General features: G+C 41.8%; 1 protein-coding gene across 2 annotated transcripts in view; it reads right to left on the reverse strand.

Annotated features, from left to right (window-relative positions):
- LOC130198067 (glypican-5-like) overlaps nt 1–18,275 on the reverse strand; it is an 89,278-nt gene that overhangs the window by 18,567 nt on the left and 52,436 nt on the right. For both annotated transcript variants that reach the window (XM_056421127.1, XM_056421126.1), the window contains one exon: nt 10,504–10,624. In XM_056421127.1, the coding sequence (XP_056277102.1) occupies nt 10,504–10,624 (121 nt within the window). The remainder of the gene's footprint in view (nt 1–10,503; nt 10,625–18,275) is intronic.

The raw sequence follows: 18,275 nt of genomic DNA on the forward strand, positions 1-18,275 counted from the left end.
GAATATGAAGCCAGACAGTCAACAAATGAGCATCCCACACAAAACCTGGCCAGCGTTGACGTTTGACTGTTGGATCGTCGGGGTTAATTCTGCGGCAGTTCAGTTCAGTTGTGGTGTCAAACTCATCAGAAAAGCAGTTATGAATATATCTGTATTCTTTCTGTCATTTACACCAGAGCACTGATCACCATTACCTGCAAGTGAGTAGGTGGCAGAGACCCGACAGGAAAGCGGCTACTTTTGATATTGTGATGTATTATATCAGTGTTGCACATTCCAGTTGTACTGTGAACGCCTCATTCCTGAGTGAGTGAAACGAATGCTACAGTGAAATGAGTCTCGTACAACCATAACACAAGGTCGGGCTTCATGAAACTGGAGAGGGGCCTTTAATGGATGGAGCGAAAACCTTTTACTTATGCTACCCGCAAAAAGAGAAAAGAAAGCCATCAACAATTGCTGCAGTGCTCAGATTTCATGGATGGACAGTTAGGTACTTGAGGATTACCAAGAAGAAATGAGGACAATATCACATGCTGGCTCACATTAGAACCTGTTGACAGGCTCTTTGTGTGTCCTGCACTTACTCCACCTGTTTGGAGGCTGAAATGTGATCGGTGTTAAAAGAAGGAGAACATCTTGCTTTGGGGACAAATTCGGAGACACACTCAAAAGCCTCACTCTGTGAATTATATGAAAAAGCTAGAATGTGCAAAAACAGTGATGTAAAATTGAATTAGATATTTTTGCCTAAACCTGCATCAGTAGTAATGGAAAATAGAGAGAAAGAGAGACAGCACATCTTCCTTGATAACCATGATGAATATATTAACCTTTTTAATAATGTGAAGCAACGAAATATATGCAACGAGTTTAGGAGGAAATGCTCTGGTGAACAAAACAGTGTGTGTACTAACACCAACCAGATAGCCATTCGGGTATTGAGCTCATAACCGTGCCGTTCAGTGGACGTTTAACACAATCCTGCTTGGCCCAGCTGTCTTTAAATATGTTAATTAAAGAAAGGAATCAATTAAGGTGTCGTCGCTGTGGTAACCACACTCGAGCCGCTGGAGAATTGTTGCATGGCTGCGGTCCAATGCAGTTTGTTTTGACTGTCAGGACTGCGAAACTGCCAGCGTTTCTTTGTGTTATTTCTTTCTGTTCAAATTTAAACTCCATTGTTGTCTTTTTTTAAATAACACACCGGAAACCTAACTGTTGTATTCCCACAGTAAAGTGAAAAAGCACATGTGCTAAAGGAAGTGCGATAGGCTACATATATATTATTATATAGATATTCCAATATTAGTTTTTTGACAGTGTTGAATGCATAATGTGCAGTTAATATTCTCCCACCTGCTGTTTGATGGACTGCTGCCGCACTGAGGACCAGCTCTGGGTTTCAATGAGTACCCCTCTAATTGGCTTCCCCCCCCCCCCCCAGTTTTTTAAATCTTCTTTTGAGTAGAAGCAGAATGTACATTACATGCTAAACTGTTCAAATTATTTTCAAAATACAAAATGCCTCTGCCTTCTCTCAGTCTGACATGTACTACAATGCACACTCTCACTAGGCTGGGGCATTAGATAGATATGTGCTGTTTCAGAATGGGCTATTGATAGAGAGAACATGCTTCTGAATAAAAGAAATGTGTCAGCTCTTAAAGGGGAACTACCTACATTTTTTGAATTCAGAAATAAATAAATAAATATTAGCAAACATGAACAACTCTCTCCCAACTCAAATGTGTAATGTCATTAAGTGTGGAACTGCTCCACAAACAATGAATTAGGAGAGATGACACCGAGGGCACCCAGGGGGATGTTCTGAGTATATGGCTTCATCTTGTGTTTCACAACTACACGACAATAGAATAAAGCTCATTTGGGGTAAAAAAAAGAAAACAAACTGTAGGTTCTCACAGAATATGTCTCCCTTTCATTCGCGGCATAGTTTTGAGTGAATAAACAATGGTATTTAGCTTTTTAGACAACCTGATGGATACTATAGTCACTACACCACTTCCTGAGAGCATCCTTGCCGGTTGCAGACGCATAATTATGGTAACCAAGACATGACTTGTGAGCTGAACTGATGTAAAAATACATGACGACTAATAAAGTGTTATTACTTCCACTTAAGTTGAAGCCTTATTTACTTTACAGAGCTCTCCTCCATTGTCTGTTATGACAATTGTTCACAATATCCCACATTGCATTGCCGGAGATTTATGCCGGCATTGTGTGGTTGCATACTTCTTTCAACGGGTATAGTATGCAAATTGTGTTTTACATGTGTCATATTAAAGTTTCTGATGTACAACAATATCTTACATATTGATATACCATACTAAATATCATGTTATTGTGGCATTTTGGACACAACCGCAGAATATGACGTAGCTCCAGACTTGATACTTGATCACATCACGAGTTTGAGACTTCTCTGTTTAGAGAGTGGCTCATGTTCACAAAAATGTATTGACCTTTGTTCAGTATTGTAAACAACGTATTGAAATTCTTAATTTAGGTGGTTTTCCCCTTTAAAGGTGAAATGTACACTGATATAACTATTTAATTACTGTTCCGACAACTTTGAGGCCTGTGAACTGTAATTCACCCGTATAATTGAAGTCATCCTATAGGACCTGTTTCTCCTGTTACATGTACAATGTAAGAGAGTTGATTTCATGACATACTATAGTTCCTACTGAACAGATATCATTGGCAGGTTTAAAGTGAGGCCATGACTCTTTAGTACTGTGCTTCAGACACAGGAATCTGACATTTCATAGTGCGCTAACAATACGTGAACTGAATCGAGAAAAATGAGGGGAATGTGAGAGTGTGGGAGTGTTGCAACTTCAGATCAACATCGAAGTAAAGTTTACAACTGCAAGGTGCAAGGTAAAACAAATAGATAGGGACAAGAAGGAGAAAAAAAAGTCAGATAGACACAAGCAGAGAAGGGGAAAATACAAAAAACGAGTATTACTGAACTCGTACCAGAAGACTGAGCTTGTTTGTGAATGGGGATGAGGGTGGTGGAGATGAAAAAGCAAGATGCCAGCCTTTGCTTTCATATTACCCTGGAATCCAAAGACAAATCAGTCAATCCCATAAAGCTTTGAATGAACTCGTGAAATATTTGCCAGTTCTGCTCTCATTCTCCTCTCTCATTCATTTCCAAAGCATTCTTCGGTTAGAGGATGATGGGGCAAGTTTCAGAGAGTCGCAAGCTGAATTTATGCATGTATTTGAGTGCATACTGGTCACACTAAAATCAGTAGGGGCTTGGAAAAAAGACATGGCTGAAAGAGAGTGTGTGTGTGTGTGTAGGTGTGTGTCTAGGTGTGTAGGTGTGTGAATGTGTGTTTGTCTGTGTGCAGCTCAACCAGGAATCTACTGAGGAGGAACGTTCCAGTTTCATGTGGAAATAGAAAATCTGATTATGAAATGTAAAAATGTGAAAAGTGGTCAGCAGGGATGGGATATGAAGACTGCAACTGTCGCAGTCGTTGCATAAGTCTGTCTGTGCACGTCTGTGCATGTGTATTATGTGGTGCGCTGCTGTCAAACCAGTGAAGCGGGATCGTAAGTCATAACCTTTGTGTGTAACAGTATCACCTCATTGAGGGCCGTTGTGGTAAAACTGCACATGTAGACAGAGAACAGGAGATGAGAAGGAAAGCCTGGAGGAGACTGAAGGAAAAAGTGACGGTGGTAATGGTTAAAGTCTGCTGGAGGAAGTCCTCCCTGCTTTTAAATTAAAATGCTCTCCATTCTCTCACATACTGTACATGCTCATAATGTTCTTTTGTGCGCAAGCAAACATCGGCCGAGCGACTGAGTAAACATGAACTGTATTTATGTGCGTCAGGATACGTCCCTGGCTTCAGAGGCAATAGCTGCAATCCTCTGTACATCGCAGATTGCCTGACCATGACAAAGCGAGTGTATTTTCAGTATTAGTGTGACGGAGAGAGAGAGAGAGAAAAAGAGAGAGAGAGAGGGTGTGACAGGCAGCAAACAAAAGTAACTGTTAATAAACTGCGCCATCCACAGCTGCTGATTCTGGAGCAGATATGATGTGTTGTTTCTGTGGATCAATAGTGAATGTCAGTGGCTAACCAGTTTCCAGGCAGTTCCTAATTACATAGACTTTGACTGGAAGATTGAGCGAGTTTATGACTGGACACTAAGAGTAGTTTCAGAGTCTGGACAAAAAGCTGCATTGCCATCCAAAACATGGAAAAGGGAACTGATTCAAAAGTGAATTTAAAATCAAAGGCGTAACAAGTGAGCCAAGTACTTTTCTGCTGTTGTCCTTTCCCATGGTCAAAGATGAAGCCAATAAAGACCTTTGAACCAAAGCTGAAAGCCAGAGGTGTTGGCTTGTTGCCTTTGAGATGAGAAATCCATATTGCTCTGCAGACGACGAAAAGATGACATTCAATTCTTAACAGATCACTGACCACCAGCACTTCACACAAGATACAGACTTCATTCCCTGATCCTATTTTGACATATCAGTTCATGACCGTATGCTAATTATTAACAAATGTAAAGACACACTTAATCTATGACCACATGCACCTGTGCCAAAGCCACACAAGCCTCAAAAATCTTAACTTTCAGAGTTCACTTAAACCAATCACATCAAAACTTGCCAGATCTTGTCAGGATAAGTTTGGTTGCAATGACAAAATTTAAGTTGGGCATCATTTAATACAGAAAAGGAATGTTGAAAGAAACTTTAAAATGGCTATGACTATGTTTTAGGCAGAAAAGTTCCCGGACAAAGGCTGCAAGGGTTTGTCTTGAACCAAGCAATGCAGTAAAACTCTGCTTCTTCATCGCAAAAACATTGGCAAAAACAGTTTTAACTAGTTCCGTTGCTCGCGGGCCAATGACTTGAATTTAAATTGGACTTCATGAAATCGGAAAATCTGCATGTACTTTTGAAAATAAACGATGACATTTCCAATGAGCTCTAAGTAACACTTTGAAAACGTTTCAAACAAAGGTGAAGCCACACACCCCTGTACTGCAAGCTAGCGCAAGTCGATTCCCTTGCTCACGGTTAGTGACACCTGATTTGCGATGACCTCACGTAACCCCTGTGAGTCAATCCCAGCAACACGGTGTGACGTTGGGCCGTCAGACCCTGGTCCTCTCGGGCACCGGTTGTGTAACGCATTGTTTGTGTGAACAAACTTTGGCTTTTGTTGAGAAAATTATAGAGATGTTGTTTTCAATGTTTGACCGTTTGCGTGACATCAGCAGTTTTCTCAGTGCACATTCCAACAGCTACTTAACTGCTGAAGACTGTTGTGAGACATGTGAGGGGACTGGGGTTGCAAATTAGCCAATTGGCTAGAAACCTTCTGTATCATACACACACTGTAATGTAATATAATGCTTTCTTTGTCCAAAAAACAAAAAATTAAAAAATTAAAAAAATAAAAATAAAAAACAGACAGTGAAGGCTTAGCTGCTATGGAAGCCAACGCCTTTCAGATTTCCAGGAAGCACACATGAAGAAAAAAAAAACTGTGATATATACAAGTCAGTACATTGTTTGCCTTGAAGGTAGTTTTTACAACACACAGAAACAAAGTTAAAACACTTCTGACAAGTGCTTATATTTAATATTTCATATTTAATTCAACTGAAATTGAATTGAGTTGAATCACATGAAAATGTAATCAAACTGGGAGTTTTAGAATAAAAGGCCATCAATTTCAGGGAACCAGTTCCGATATACAGCTCAAACTGAAAACTTTGTATCACATTAAAAAGGGGGATTAGCCATGATTTTGTTCCAGTCGTAAACATTTTCTCCACATGTCAAGAATCACTGTCTGCATGGAAGTGAAACCCACGGGGAGAGTAAACATGACCCAATGTGGAACAAACAGCCGCAGTTCACTGGCTTTTTATGAGCTTTGCATCTAATTATGATGGTATTGCTATGCTGAAGTTAGCGTCTGGGTTCATGAAGTCTGGTTGCCAAGCTAAGAGAGAGCCCTGGGCAGCGAGACTTGTTGCTGTATCGTTGCCACAGCAGCAGCAAAGAGCAGCAGAGCTCCTGTGAAGGCCAGCTCCATCATCTTCTTCAAGTGGAAAGAATCTGTCCCCTCCCTGTGACGGGCTGCCAGCTCAGGCCGAGCTCTTTCTTCATCCCTGGACTCCACTAACTCTTTAAAGCTCTTTAAAGCTTTTTAAAACACTTTCTGACTGCTGCAGGCATTGATAAAACATAAAAGAGACGTATTCCGTGTAGGCATGTTGGAGTCACAAAACTTTTTCACATACAGCGTTAACCGTGATAAACTTTTGCTGGAGAGAACATAATACAACATGTGTTTTGTTGATGCTTATGGTCTTCTAAAGAGCAGGTACTAACTCTCCTCGCTCACAAGAGCACACATTCATTCTGAGTCGATGCGGTATAGCTGATAGATGCGAGGATCGACTGGATCCACTGAGGGGATATGCTGAGTGTGTGTCGAACACAAGCGAGGCATCTCTGATGTGGAACCTGGCCGGGCCGCTGGCCAAACCAGACAGCAGAGCAGCAGTCCATCTCATCAATCACGCATTCAATTTGCCTCACTCGACTGGATTTCAAACTCTCCATCCGCCACAGCGTTCGCCATTTCTTCTGAGTGAGCGTAAGTCCGAGAAAAGAATAACGATGAAGATAAAGCGAGCATATAGGTTTTTTTATGCCGCAATGCGTGTTGCCACCGACTCTTCATTTACGAAAGTGCAAATTGACAAACTGACAAATGATCTGGCCTGAGCACTCACACGGAAACAGATAGACCATTGTGAAAAAGATCCCCACCCGAAAACAGCTGGACCGATGGCCCGGAATCAAAAATCCACTTTGAAACATTTATTGTCAACATTAGCAATATTTACAGGCTGCGAGACAGAGAGCGAGAAAGAGGATAGTCAGAGGAAATTCACAAGGGAGGAACATAACTTGGGCCGACTCACTTAATGGACCGTTTTATGGGAGGTCAAGAGATTTGGCTTGTCCTCTGTGCTTTTTTTGTGTGCTAATACCGGCTTTAATATATTGGATTCTTCACGGTGATGTATTGATCCAAAAGTGCAACTGTTTAGGATTCCTCTATCTTATTCCACCTGGCGAACCTGCCCGCTACAAGCTGTGGATGTCTGTGAATCAAATATGATAGTGCATACAAACACACACACAGGTTGTTTTTGTATGCAGCTCTGATTTAGAAGAGAATGCCAGGGGGTAGATGACGGGGTTGTGATACATCAGCAGCAGTTTCCCAATCCTCTTAGTGCCACAGGGCTATGGGTATAACTACTCTCCACGAGGTAAAAATATACACATAAACCCACTAATCCCTGAAATGGAGGTTATTCAAATTCAGAAAAACTCAGATTAGGGATTCTTGAAGTACCTGCAATACCTTTCAAGTAAAAACGCAAGAATATTTATGCAATTAAAATCAGCCCCATCTGTGTATTTTTGTATTTATTTTTTTGATGAAGTGAAAATAACACTCTCCAAGGATGAAAGAACAAATACATAATTGTACTTCTAACACTGACACAAAATTTTAATCTTAACCAAAAAAGATCTTTTGTATTTCCTTATTTACTTCACTACTTCAAAGGACTAACTTCTCAGAAATGTCTTCGCTGTGAACGTCTGAAACTCAAAGTGATTTTGCGCAGCAACGCACACAAAGAACCAAAATGAACAACCCCTGATATATTAGTTTGATTAGTCCATGGGAAACATCTCAATAACAATGTTTCTTTCTGTTCAGCATTTTCTTACAGCCAAGGCCTGGTATTTTGCACTGCGGGTTGCCCGACTTTGTATTAGTCCTGAGGTTTAATAACAAGTTACAACAGATTAGATGTTTCAAGATGTAATCAGCAACACTTTACCGTCTCTTTCTACCAACTTGCCGTTACGTATTAAGGTGTTGGGGATTAAAGCCGAGCACTTTACTGTTACTTTGAACAGGCAGAGCCAGGCCGCCTTTGGATATTTGCTGGGATTGCGCCATACTCCCAGGCCCCCGGAACTACCTACTGTGTGCAAACTCAGGAATCCGGGAGAACAGATGTGCAGCATTGGAACAACACGGGATCATTTCCGGTGTGCTCAGCCCAAAACTGCTCCTCTCACAAATCCACACAGGGTCCACAGAGGGATTACTAATTACTAATTGGCATCCACTCGTCAATATTGTTTAGGCTTACATATCTAACCCACTATCAGCTCATGTCCACAGTCACAACAAGTCAGTGCTTAGCGACGGAGTCTGCACAAACAAATGTAAACTGTAGGGATCAACAATGTTTTATATCTGTAAACAGCTCTGCTCTGATGAAACTGCAATTACATTTTACAGCCTCAAAAAAGGGTGTCCAATAAAGTTTGTGTTCTGGAGGGGGAACCAGATGGGCTTGCCAAAATAAATCTGAATAGGAACTTATTATGTGAACATACTCGCCCACCTGGAAGATTCTTGTTTAATGGTCCTGTCTCCAAACATCTGCTGAGGGCTCTGTGGCAAGGATAAAGAGAGCCGGGGACAAGTGACGACCTTGTTTGCTCAAAAAAAGTAGACCGCGAGACACGTGACATCATTATGCAGATATTTGCCTTGCGGCTTATGAGATTGTGATCTCCACCCACTTTATAAATATTAAAATAACAATTATCTAACTGATTATCTGACTCCATGCCAGGAAGGAAAGAGAGTCAGACATAGAGAGAGTGAGTGACCTTTGGAGTTTAACACCTGGCCAGGTAAAGTAGATTCAAGAAGACCTCTGGGGCAGTCCAAGGCCCAGTGAGACAGAATGATATGTGCCAAACCACTTTGATCTATGTGAATCATGTTGGGTAGGATTAGTAGTAGTCACAGGTGAGTGTCAATAGTTAAAATGTTTAAATTCAGAAATGAACTGATGTTACATGTGCTCAAAACATAATACAGAGCATATCTATTGGATTATGACACTCACAGGTGGGGAGCGACTTCATTCCCTGCTCAGGTAGACATTACTCCAATATATCTTTCCATTGCAAATGTTAATGCTCTGAATATTAATATTGAGAACCTTTCAGCACACCTTTTGCATGTTTTGAACAGTTAAAGTGTTTGATGTAACACTGTGTGTGTGCATGTAGGTGTGAGCACGCACATTACTAAATATATCTCTTCGCTTGGTTCAACTGCTCCGGATGCACCTCGGAAAGACTGCCACATTATGCAGTTAAACAGTCCGTGATCCTCGGCTCTTATCTGGCACAACACAAAGCTCAGCCGAGGTCGGCTGCCTGGTCTAGAATCAAGGTAGGCCTTTCAACTCGGCAAATGTCAACAGGACACCCGCTCAACTCTGCGTGGTTGCCATGACAACAGGGCACTTGGCAGCCACCGTGCACAATTGGATGTTGCGGTCGGTCAGAAAGGATCTTGAGCTGACCGTCGCAGACAGGTGGTCCGGCTGTCTGGGAGATATACGTGAGATACAAGACACGCGTAAGATGGAAAATAAATGCATGGGCGTGAGAGTAAAGACAGAAGGGGGCGAAGGAGGATGTGTGCACAAAATGAAGAAGAATTGCCTTGATATGAGATGGAAGATGAGCGATGCAGAAACGTGGCAGTGTAGTCTTCTGGCTGTGTTCGACACTATAGCAAACAAATAGGGCCAAAACATTGGGAAGAAAGAAGGATAAAGAGATGGAAAGTGAGAGATGCCCGGTGTACGATCTGTGGACAATTTTTAGGGCAACAAAAGGGCAGACAGGCAGAGGGGAACCGAATCCTGGTCCGTTTGTCTCCTCTAATGGCCTCTAGGGACTGTTTGAAATGGCCCTTTTCTTCCTGGTCCTTTTCAGTCCTAAACCCCATCTACATGACAAACAGTGTCACTTTGAAGCTGCTTGTGTCATCTCTGCCTATCTGTCACTCATTCATGACCTTTTGCTCCCGCCTCACATCTTTCTTTTTCTTTTTTCTTTCCACAGTAAATCACTTCTTTTTTTTGGCACCAATTCCCTTTCACCCTCCCTTTTCATTTATCTTTGATAGCTGCCTATGCGCTCAAAGTCTTTGGATTTGAGAAAAATGGCAATGTCATTTCAGCACTAAAATAGATTGTTTAAGGCGTATTAATTAGACAAAAGCCCTATAATTTAATACTTTTGTGTTTTTGACTACATAATACTTGGGTTGACTAATCATTGTTGACCTGGTGCCAATGTTAATACGGGAAACAATTGTTCTCATGCAAATATAGACTCTAGGCGTTTTATTAATCTGACTGACTCTCGTTGTCCTTGCTCGCATCTACAGTCTCAAGTCTGTATTCATTACTTGGATATACATATACATGTATGTATATAGCTACAAAAGTACATGCATCCTATTTAAATTTTGATGATGAGATATATGTCATCATGTTGTGCATTGGTCATCCTACCTGGTTGAAGAGCTCCAACCTCTCCTTGACCTCGGCCAGTGTAGGGTTTGGGCTCCGAACTTTGACCTCCGGGTTTTGCCTCTGGGCGTGAAGACCATTTCCGACAATTCTGCCAGTGTAGCTGTGAGAAAAAGAGAGGGGGAGTCACATCGTTATAGATACAACTCGGGAATATTGTTGTTAAATAGAGGCAGATATCCAGTTAGTTATAAACTGACAAGATGTGGTTTCTTGACAAAACACCATGTTCCATGTTCTGATGTTAACATGCAGCAGTTTATGTTTTTGTTTTCTTGGGATTCTTTATTGTTGTATTTAAAGTGTAATTGTACTATATCAAGGACCACATTTTAAGCAAGACCATGCTCATGTACTGGGTTCTTTTTATATTAATAATAATAATGCATCCTTTACTGATCTCACAGTGGTGGAAATCTACGCTCCATTTTACCCGTCCTTAGTTATTAAGGAGCAGTGGGCTGCAGTGATGCGCCCGGAGAGCAACTGGAGTTCAGTGTCTTGCTCAAGGACACTTCAACATGCAACGAATGGGGGGAGCGGGGATCGAACCGGCTACCTTGTCGACCACTCTCCCCCATGAGCCACAGCCGCCCCAAATTGGCTCATGCTACACTTTTCCTCCAAGTTTCATGAACATTGGTTGGTGGTTTTCCCTTAAACCTGTTGACAAACAGAGAAACACCAACAAACCCAACCAAACGCATAACCTCTTTGGCAGAGGTAATATGGGTTATGCTTGAAAAATAATAGATTTACTGTCAAATAAACTAAACTAAACTAAAACCAAACCGACGTTTGGTTTGTAGTTTAGTTCACCGTGAACTCCATCGATGTCTGCAGCATTTCCACAACATGAACCCAAAACCGCTCGGGGCTCATTTGTCAAAGACGAAACACAGATTGCATGGAAAACATTAAATGCTCCATTATGCAATAACTTTTGCATCAAATGTGTTCAAAAGACCCTAAATGCAGCTTTTAAGCGCTAATGTGAGTGAAAACGTTTACAATTAAAATATGACTGGGGAGAGCATTGTAAACATGAAATGGAGACCCATGGTGAGCGGGACCTTTAATCCCTGCATGCTCCGTGGGCCTGCAGCTCGGCGGGGATTATAGCTGTTGATGATGTCGTTGAGCTGATGTCAGTGAGGCTAACACTTCCAGCAGCTGCCCGACGGAGAGGGGACCAGTTTGAATTTAGTATAATATACATAAAAGTGGTTTGGGCTGAAATAACAAAGTATCATGACACATCAAAGCAAAGTTAAGGCTCCGGAATGAATTGATTTCACTTTTTTATAGTTTTTCCAGTAAAATTGTTTCAACCATGGAATGGATTACATTGCTGTTTATTGTTTTAAATGGACATTTGAGGAAACAGTACAGTCAGATCTTGCTCTGTGTTTATGGAACTAACACACACACACACACACACACACACACACACACACAGCGTCATTTTCCCCCCATAAATCATTCAGACATTTGGCCAAATGTTGTATTATTTCTTTATACTATTGTCTCTGTTAAAGGCCATTGAAATGTACCACCATTATTCAACATTTATCAATAAAATGAAGAGTAGGTTAACTGGATATTAGTTCTCATACTGAATATAATCCATTAGATTAGGTTGAAGATAAAAGGTTAATATCTTTGTAACCTACAATTAAATTCACTTATTATAGTGACCAGTATAGCGTGTGACTGTGACACCACAGAAGCTACTGAAATGATGAGACAGCAACTTGTCTCAGCGACATTACAGACTCTTTTAGGTACATTAATATTACAGAAATACTGTTAATTTTTAAAACACATTCACCTTTAAATTTTTTTTATGATCTCTATTCTTTTTCCCAATAATACTGCTGTAGTAACACATACATTCGCTCATCCTCCTCAAAATCCAGGCTCATCTAAATCGTGAGACTCCCCAAGGTTAAACACCAACGACTTGTGAAGGTATAACACGTTTGTAACAGTGATCATGTCCTTCAGTGATCACATCCTTTTGCTTAACACATAAAGGCCTGAAGCTGTAAGGGTGACCTGTAGAGCGTTGCCTATAACACATAAAGTGTATCTCCCAAAGAAAACAGAATTATGAATTGATGCAGAATTATAAATTGATGCTAATCCTCCACACAGGGGGGAATTAACAGCCTTCCAGATGAATGACGTGTGCTGTAATCAAATCAATTGACTCTTCCACAGGCGGTACGAGGATGATAAATTGATTACGGGCCGTGTAAGTGAGTGTTTATTTTATATGGATGTCTTTATGGGCATGTGCGTGTCTTTATATGTGGTTGCGCATGCAAACATTTAAATAAATCAGCATTGTGAATATAAGCGAAGGTAATCATAAAAGTGCTGAACTTGAGAATCTCTGTGATCCGAGCGATGTCTCGATGAGGTCCGTGCTCCCTCGACTTGCTGAGACAGCACTTTACCCATCGGGGCCCATGAAAATGCAAACATGTCTCTCTTAATCCGCTGCTGGTACACATAACTTCACATCCCCTTCTTGTCGATGTCCTCTTCCTCCTTCAATTGCTTGTTTCTCGTTAGTGTATATGCAAAAAGGATACCCCACTCAAGCCTAACACACACACACACGCAAACCGCTGTCTGCTTTGACCACAATTGGAGCTCTTAATGGCCAGCGGCTCTGAATCTTCTCTTGTCAAGATGGAAACAATTGATAGTTTTTGGACTTTTCGACTTCCCTTCTCTGACAAAATTAACAAACTGACGAATCAGACCTCTGTGGCGCAAAGTGGGAGCCTGTGTGTGTGTGTGTGTGTTAAACAGCATCTCTATCTCCAGGCTTGGCTTGGGATAACAGTGCTGGCACAGAAAGGAGCTCATCAGATGGACTGCTAATGAAAGGGAAGTGTCAGAGTGACTTTGGCAGAGTGTTCGGCCCGGAAGGTTTCATAGCAGGGTATGTTTGATATCATGTAGGCGACGGGACAACTGGCACAGCGGGACATCTCACAGCACCTGACGGATGGACAATCAATGCTGCGGATGTCTGGACGTATCTGGAGCAGAAATCCGATGTTATGATAATAGCAATGATATTCTGTTTCTAAATAGTTCTCACTGACTTAAAGTGTGACATGGAGCAAAAGATGGTGTCAGAAAAAATAAAAGACTGCAGCAGCTGAATGATATTTCCATTTAAATTAGTCCGTGCTGTTGGTCTCGGATGTTCAACGTCAACAAGCATTCTATCTGATGATACCTACACATCTGACTGAAGGCTCTCTGACTCCTTTCTATGGATTTGGCTCATTCCCCTGAGAAAGTCCAATTGATGCATTGTTCTTAAGGCAGCTTTGTCTGTGCTCGTCTTTCTTTCTGCCTGGAGCGGTGACCTCCACTCCCCGATGCTGACCCCGAGCTGAACCTTCGTGATCTTTCTGAAAAGGCCTGCAGGAGTGGTCGTGGCTTTTGAGGCAGAGCACAACAATGAAATATTCATCTTGCAAGGTCTACAGGGAGATAACAGAACAATAAATAAATGCATTTTGAGTGCATGCGTTTGCCTGAACATTTCGGTGTCTACGGTGTACACAGAGCTAGGATATACCATTTCAAAGATGTGTAAATATTTGATTAAAGGTACAGAGAAGGTTGGCCGTAGCCAGAGAGGGGAGGCAGAGGAGATGCCCTTAGTTCAAGAAGCTTCTGGTTATCTTTCATCTGTGCCCAGTTCTGGCTGGAAGATTTAATGAGCCCACGCACCAGGGATTCAATTAGCTATATTTTTCTCTTTTTAATGACAGGTAAAGTCTCATTTTTGCATTTTGCATACATTTCTTTTTTTCTATTAAACTCTTTGGTAATAGTAACTATTATATAACTCATTTCCGCACTCTTATGGCTAGTCACATTTCCTTTTAAAACAAACATAGCATAACAAACATGTGACTAAATCATTCTCATTTAGTTTGACATCTTTAGTGTGGACTACTTCTTGTTTTAGAGTAACAAACAGTACCATGATCACTGGAGACTTACAAGGAGATAATCATAAACAGACAGCAGGTAGGCCTGCTCGTCTATATATTATCTAATTGCTTAATTGCATTCATAACACATGCTGTCAGCTGAGATCTTTGCCAGGATCTCAATGGGTATCGGGATTATGCACTCGTATCTGGCAGGGAGAGAAATGGTTGTAAATCATCTCTGAGATGATTCAAGGCGGTTCTGTTGTTATTTTTGACGCGTTTCAAAATTTGCATCCGGATTAAAAAGCACACCAAGGTCACATGGCGTGTGCGGGGCTCGACATTTTGTGCCAGGAATTTCAAGTACACCGTTGATCTGGATCTTTGCTTTAGTAATTAGAATCAATATGTATGTTGTACCAGCTCAAAAGCAGCACGTTTCATGAAACCCTCACATTTATTAGATCCATTATGAATGGCCTGATTCAGTGTATCAAAAGGATATTATTATTGAGTGATATATAAATATAATGAGCAATTATGGAGAATCATCTGAGGCGATTCAAATAAATCTTGCGAACACTTAGGGAATCTGTCCTCGAGGTGTGATTTCAATTATAAAGCATGATTTTTTTAAAGAAAAAAAGGTCCTTTACTGAACCACTACTTACTGGCACTACAAGCCAAACGTCTCAATAATGTAATCTTTAATTAAATCAGTGTATCACTAATTGATTTCTATTTGTTAAATCAATTGGACTGAAGTGTCTTCTGCAAATCCTAAACATTAGACGTGAGACATGAGGTCACACTTCCACATGTAAATTGATTTAGATAAATGATTCCTCTGGAACAAACATCGGGCTGGATCACAGCCAACGGAGGAGCGCACAAGTGTCAATGAGTAATGATTAACAGCAGATGAGATTGCTGTCATCTGAGTGTGTGTGTTTGTGTGTCTGTGGGTGGTACCAATCCAGCTGAGGAGGGCATTGGATGAGAGCTGGTGCTACTGCTGTCAGGGTAAACAGCAAATTGTTGGTTCATCGTGATTAATAAAGCCTCTCCCCAACCTCCCGGCTGCTGTGGATATACAAGATTGAACATGTGTTGACTCCTGTAATTAATACACATTGGGACATGCCAGCTGTGGCTTTTATCTTTGAGGCTTTGGTTCTCTTTGTGACATCTTTCGTGACACATTCGTTAAAAAAAAACAATGTTTTTGTTGCTTTTCACAAAGATTATTTCACATTCAAGCAGTCTCACCATCACTTGTTTGATGTCTTTTCTAGCAAAGTGGCAATTAGCACATCATTACACTTGAGAGGGAAAGAGTTCACATTCTGTCTCTGCAGCTCTTTCACTTAAAACACACAGCAAGAGAAAAAAATAGAGTTCATCTGCGGAAATGTACCAATATCTCTATGTTTATTATAGCATCACATCACCTCCTTGGTAGATTCCTTATCTGTTTTGTCTGTTGCTCATTGGGTGTGATGAAGTGACATAAACCAACATGAGATAAAAACACACTAATCACCATAGCACTACGCCTACGACATTGCAATTTATAACATGACAACGTTCTCTTCCTGGAACAAACGGGCCTGAAGTCACGAGTGAATCCAGAAGTGAGAGCCAGGGAGGGGCTGAGTCCATGTTTGTAGCCAGCCAGCTTTACGAGCAGGGCTTGGACATGTTGAAATACTCTGAGCTGGAGGTTTTGTTCTGAAAGGCCAGTCTGTTCTCACACACTATGGGACATTAGCAGCCACTCGCTGTATCAACACTACGCTCGTTACATGCCATTTGTCAAAAGCCACTTTGCAAACATTTCATCAACGTGACATATGTGCACACGCTGTCCCCTTGGACTGTAAACATGAACATGCGCAAACGCGTTTGAATGTTTCGCAAGCCGCTGGCCCTTAATGAGGTGGGAAGATACACACACAGCACACTCAAAGCACAAAACCCTTGTGGCAGGTGTGAGTTTATCGTCAGTTCCGGACGATAAACACAGTGAAAATTAATATTTTAAACATCAGGCTATATACAAAATTAAGCACCGGCGAGATTTTTGGCCGTTCTTATAGAAGACGTCCAAACTGCAGTGTGTGGTGAAGCCGGCTGTGCTTTAAAAAGCAACTTTATTGGAGAGGAAATGCTCATGTCATAAAACGTGCAAGAAGAAACAGCAACAGATTAGGCGAGGCCGTCTGCAGGGCAGGAACAGCTCAAAGTGTCTGCTCTAATTCTCTGCCTTCCCTCCCCTTCACCTATTAGTGTATGTGTGTGTGTGTGTGTGTGTGTGCGTAAACAACCTCCGAGTCCACCAAGAGGCCGTGTCTTCAAGTCATCTCTCCTCTTCCTCTTGATTTCTCTGCTCACTCCCGCGCTCTCTCGTGGTCCCCATTGCCGTCTCTTTGTAACCCGGCTGGTAACCACATGACGCCACCAGGAGCTGCAGTCACTTGGAAGTCTCAGCCGGACCTGAGGCATGCAGACTTCACAACAGCTCCGTGCTTTTCCTCTCTATATATGCCTCCTCTCTTTTGACCTCACCTTGTCTTTTAGTTCCAGCTGACAGCGTGGGGATTTGGAAAATAAGCTCTTCTATGGCCAGCACTGTCCCGGTGAGACAGAAACCTCATGGAAGTTGAGGATCACTGTGACACTGTGGGTAGTAACAAGGCCGACTTTGAGAGAAATGTATTTCAAGTTCCACACAGAAAAGTCGGGTCAAATGTTCTTCTGAATGTAGTGAATGAAACAAACTATTTGTCAAGATTTGGGGAAATCTTACTCTTACTCTCATTTTGTGGACCTGACCGGGAGCCGTGGGCCCTCCGTCACGCTCCTCTGCAGCCTGGCAAGCTCCTGTGGTGATTGATGAGTCAGCCATGTCGGCAGATTCAGGGAGTGTCGGAAATATGAAGCAGCACCGGCACAGCAGTGATTGTAGGCAACTCCGAACAGGATCGAAAACATAGACAGCTGCTGAACCTAGCCGTTTCTTCTCTCTTGTTTTGAAGAACATCGGAAACTGTTTTGATGATTTCATACTGACGAACTGCTCCGTGGGTTTGGGTAGTGTCTGCATGACTAATCGTGAGAGGACATGAAACTCTTTAAACTTGTTATTCCTCCACAATCATTCATCTTTGGTTCATCCAACCGTGTCCTTCCCTCGAGGTGAATGACGATGTCAATAATTGCCATGACCTTACAGGATGTCACCTAGAGCACTGGTTCCCAACCTTTGACCTTTGACCTTTTACAGTGAATCATCTTTCTAAGTAATTTGCAAGAGAAAAATGAATATGAGGACACATTTTGAAAAACACGAAACTAATAACAAAAGTTGCATAGCCGTTATTCTACTCTCACGTCTATCATCTTGTGACCTCTTTTAGGGTCCCAGCCCCCTAGGTTGGGAACCACCCACCTAAAGTAATTGCAGTAAGACATATGACTGACTGTATTTAACTCCGGTTACCCTAACTCCGGGGTCATGTCATTTCGGCTAAGATGAAACCTTTCGGCCCGGGACGTTTACATTAATGAATCTTCACAGTATTTGTCTTGGACTTCACCTGAGGCACGGCACCTGTGCTGAGCTGGCAGTATAACTGTCTATGTGGCGCTGCAGACCAGTGAAATATGGCTGTTTATGGCTGTGTGGTTGGGCTGGAATTACACACCACTGTGTTGGGCTCAACTGCTTTGCCACTTCTTAAGAGGTCCCCGGGTGATTCCACCAAGACCAGGCTGGTTTAT

Source organism: Pseudoliparis swirei, chromosome 8, assembly GCF_029220125.1.
Source record: "Pseudoliparis swirei isolate HS2019 ecotype Mariana Trench chromosome 8, NWPU_hadal_v1, whole genome shotgun sequence".
NCBI classification, from domain to species: Eukaryota; Metazoa; Chordata; class Actinopteri; order Perciformes; family Liparidae; genus Pseudoliparis; species Pseudoliparis swirei.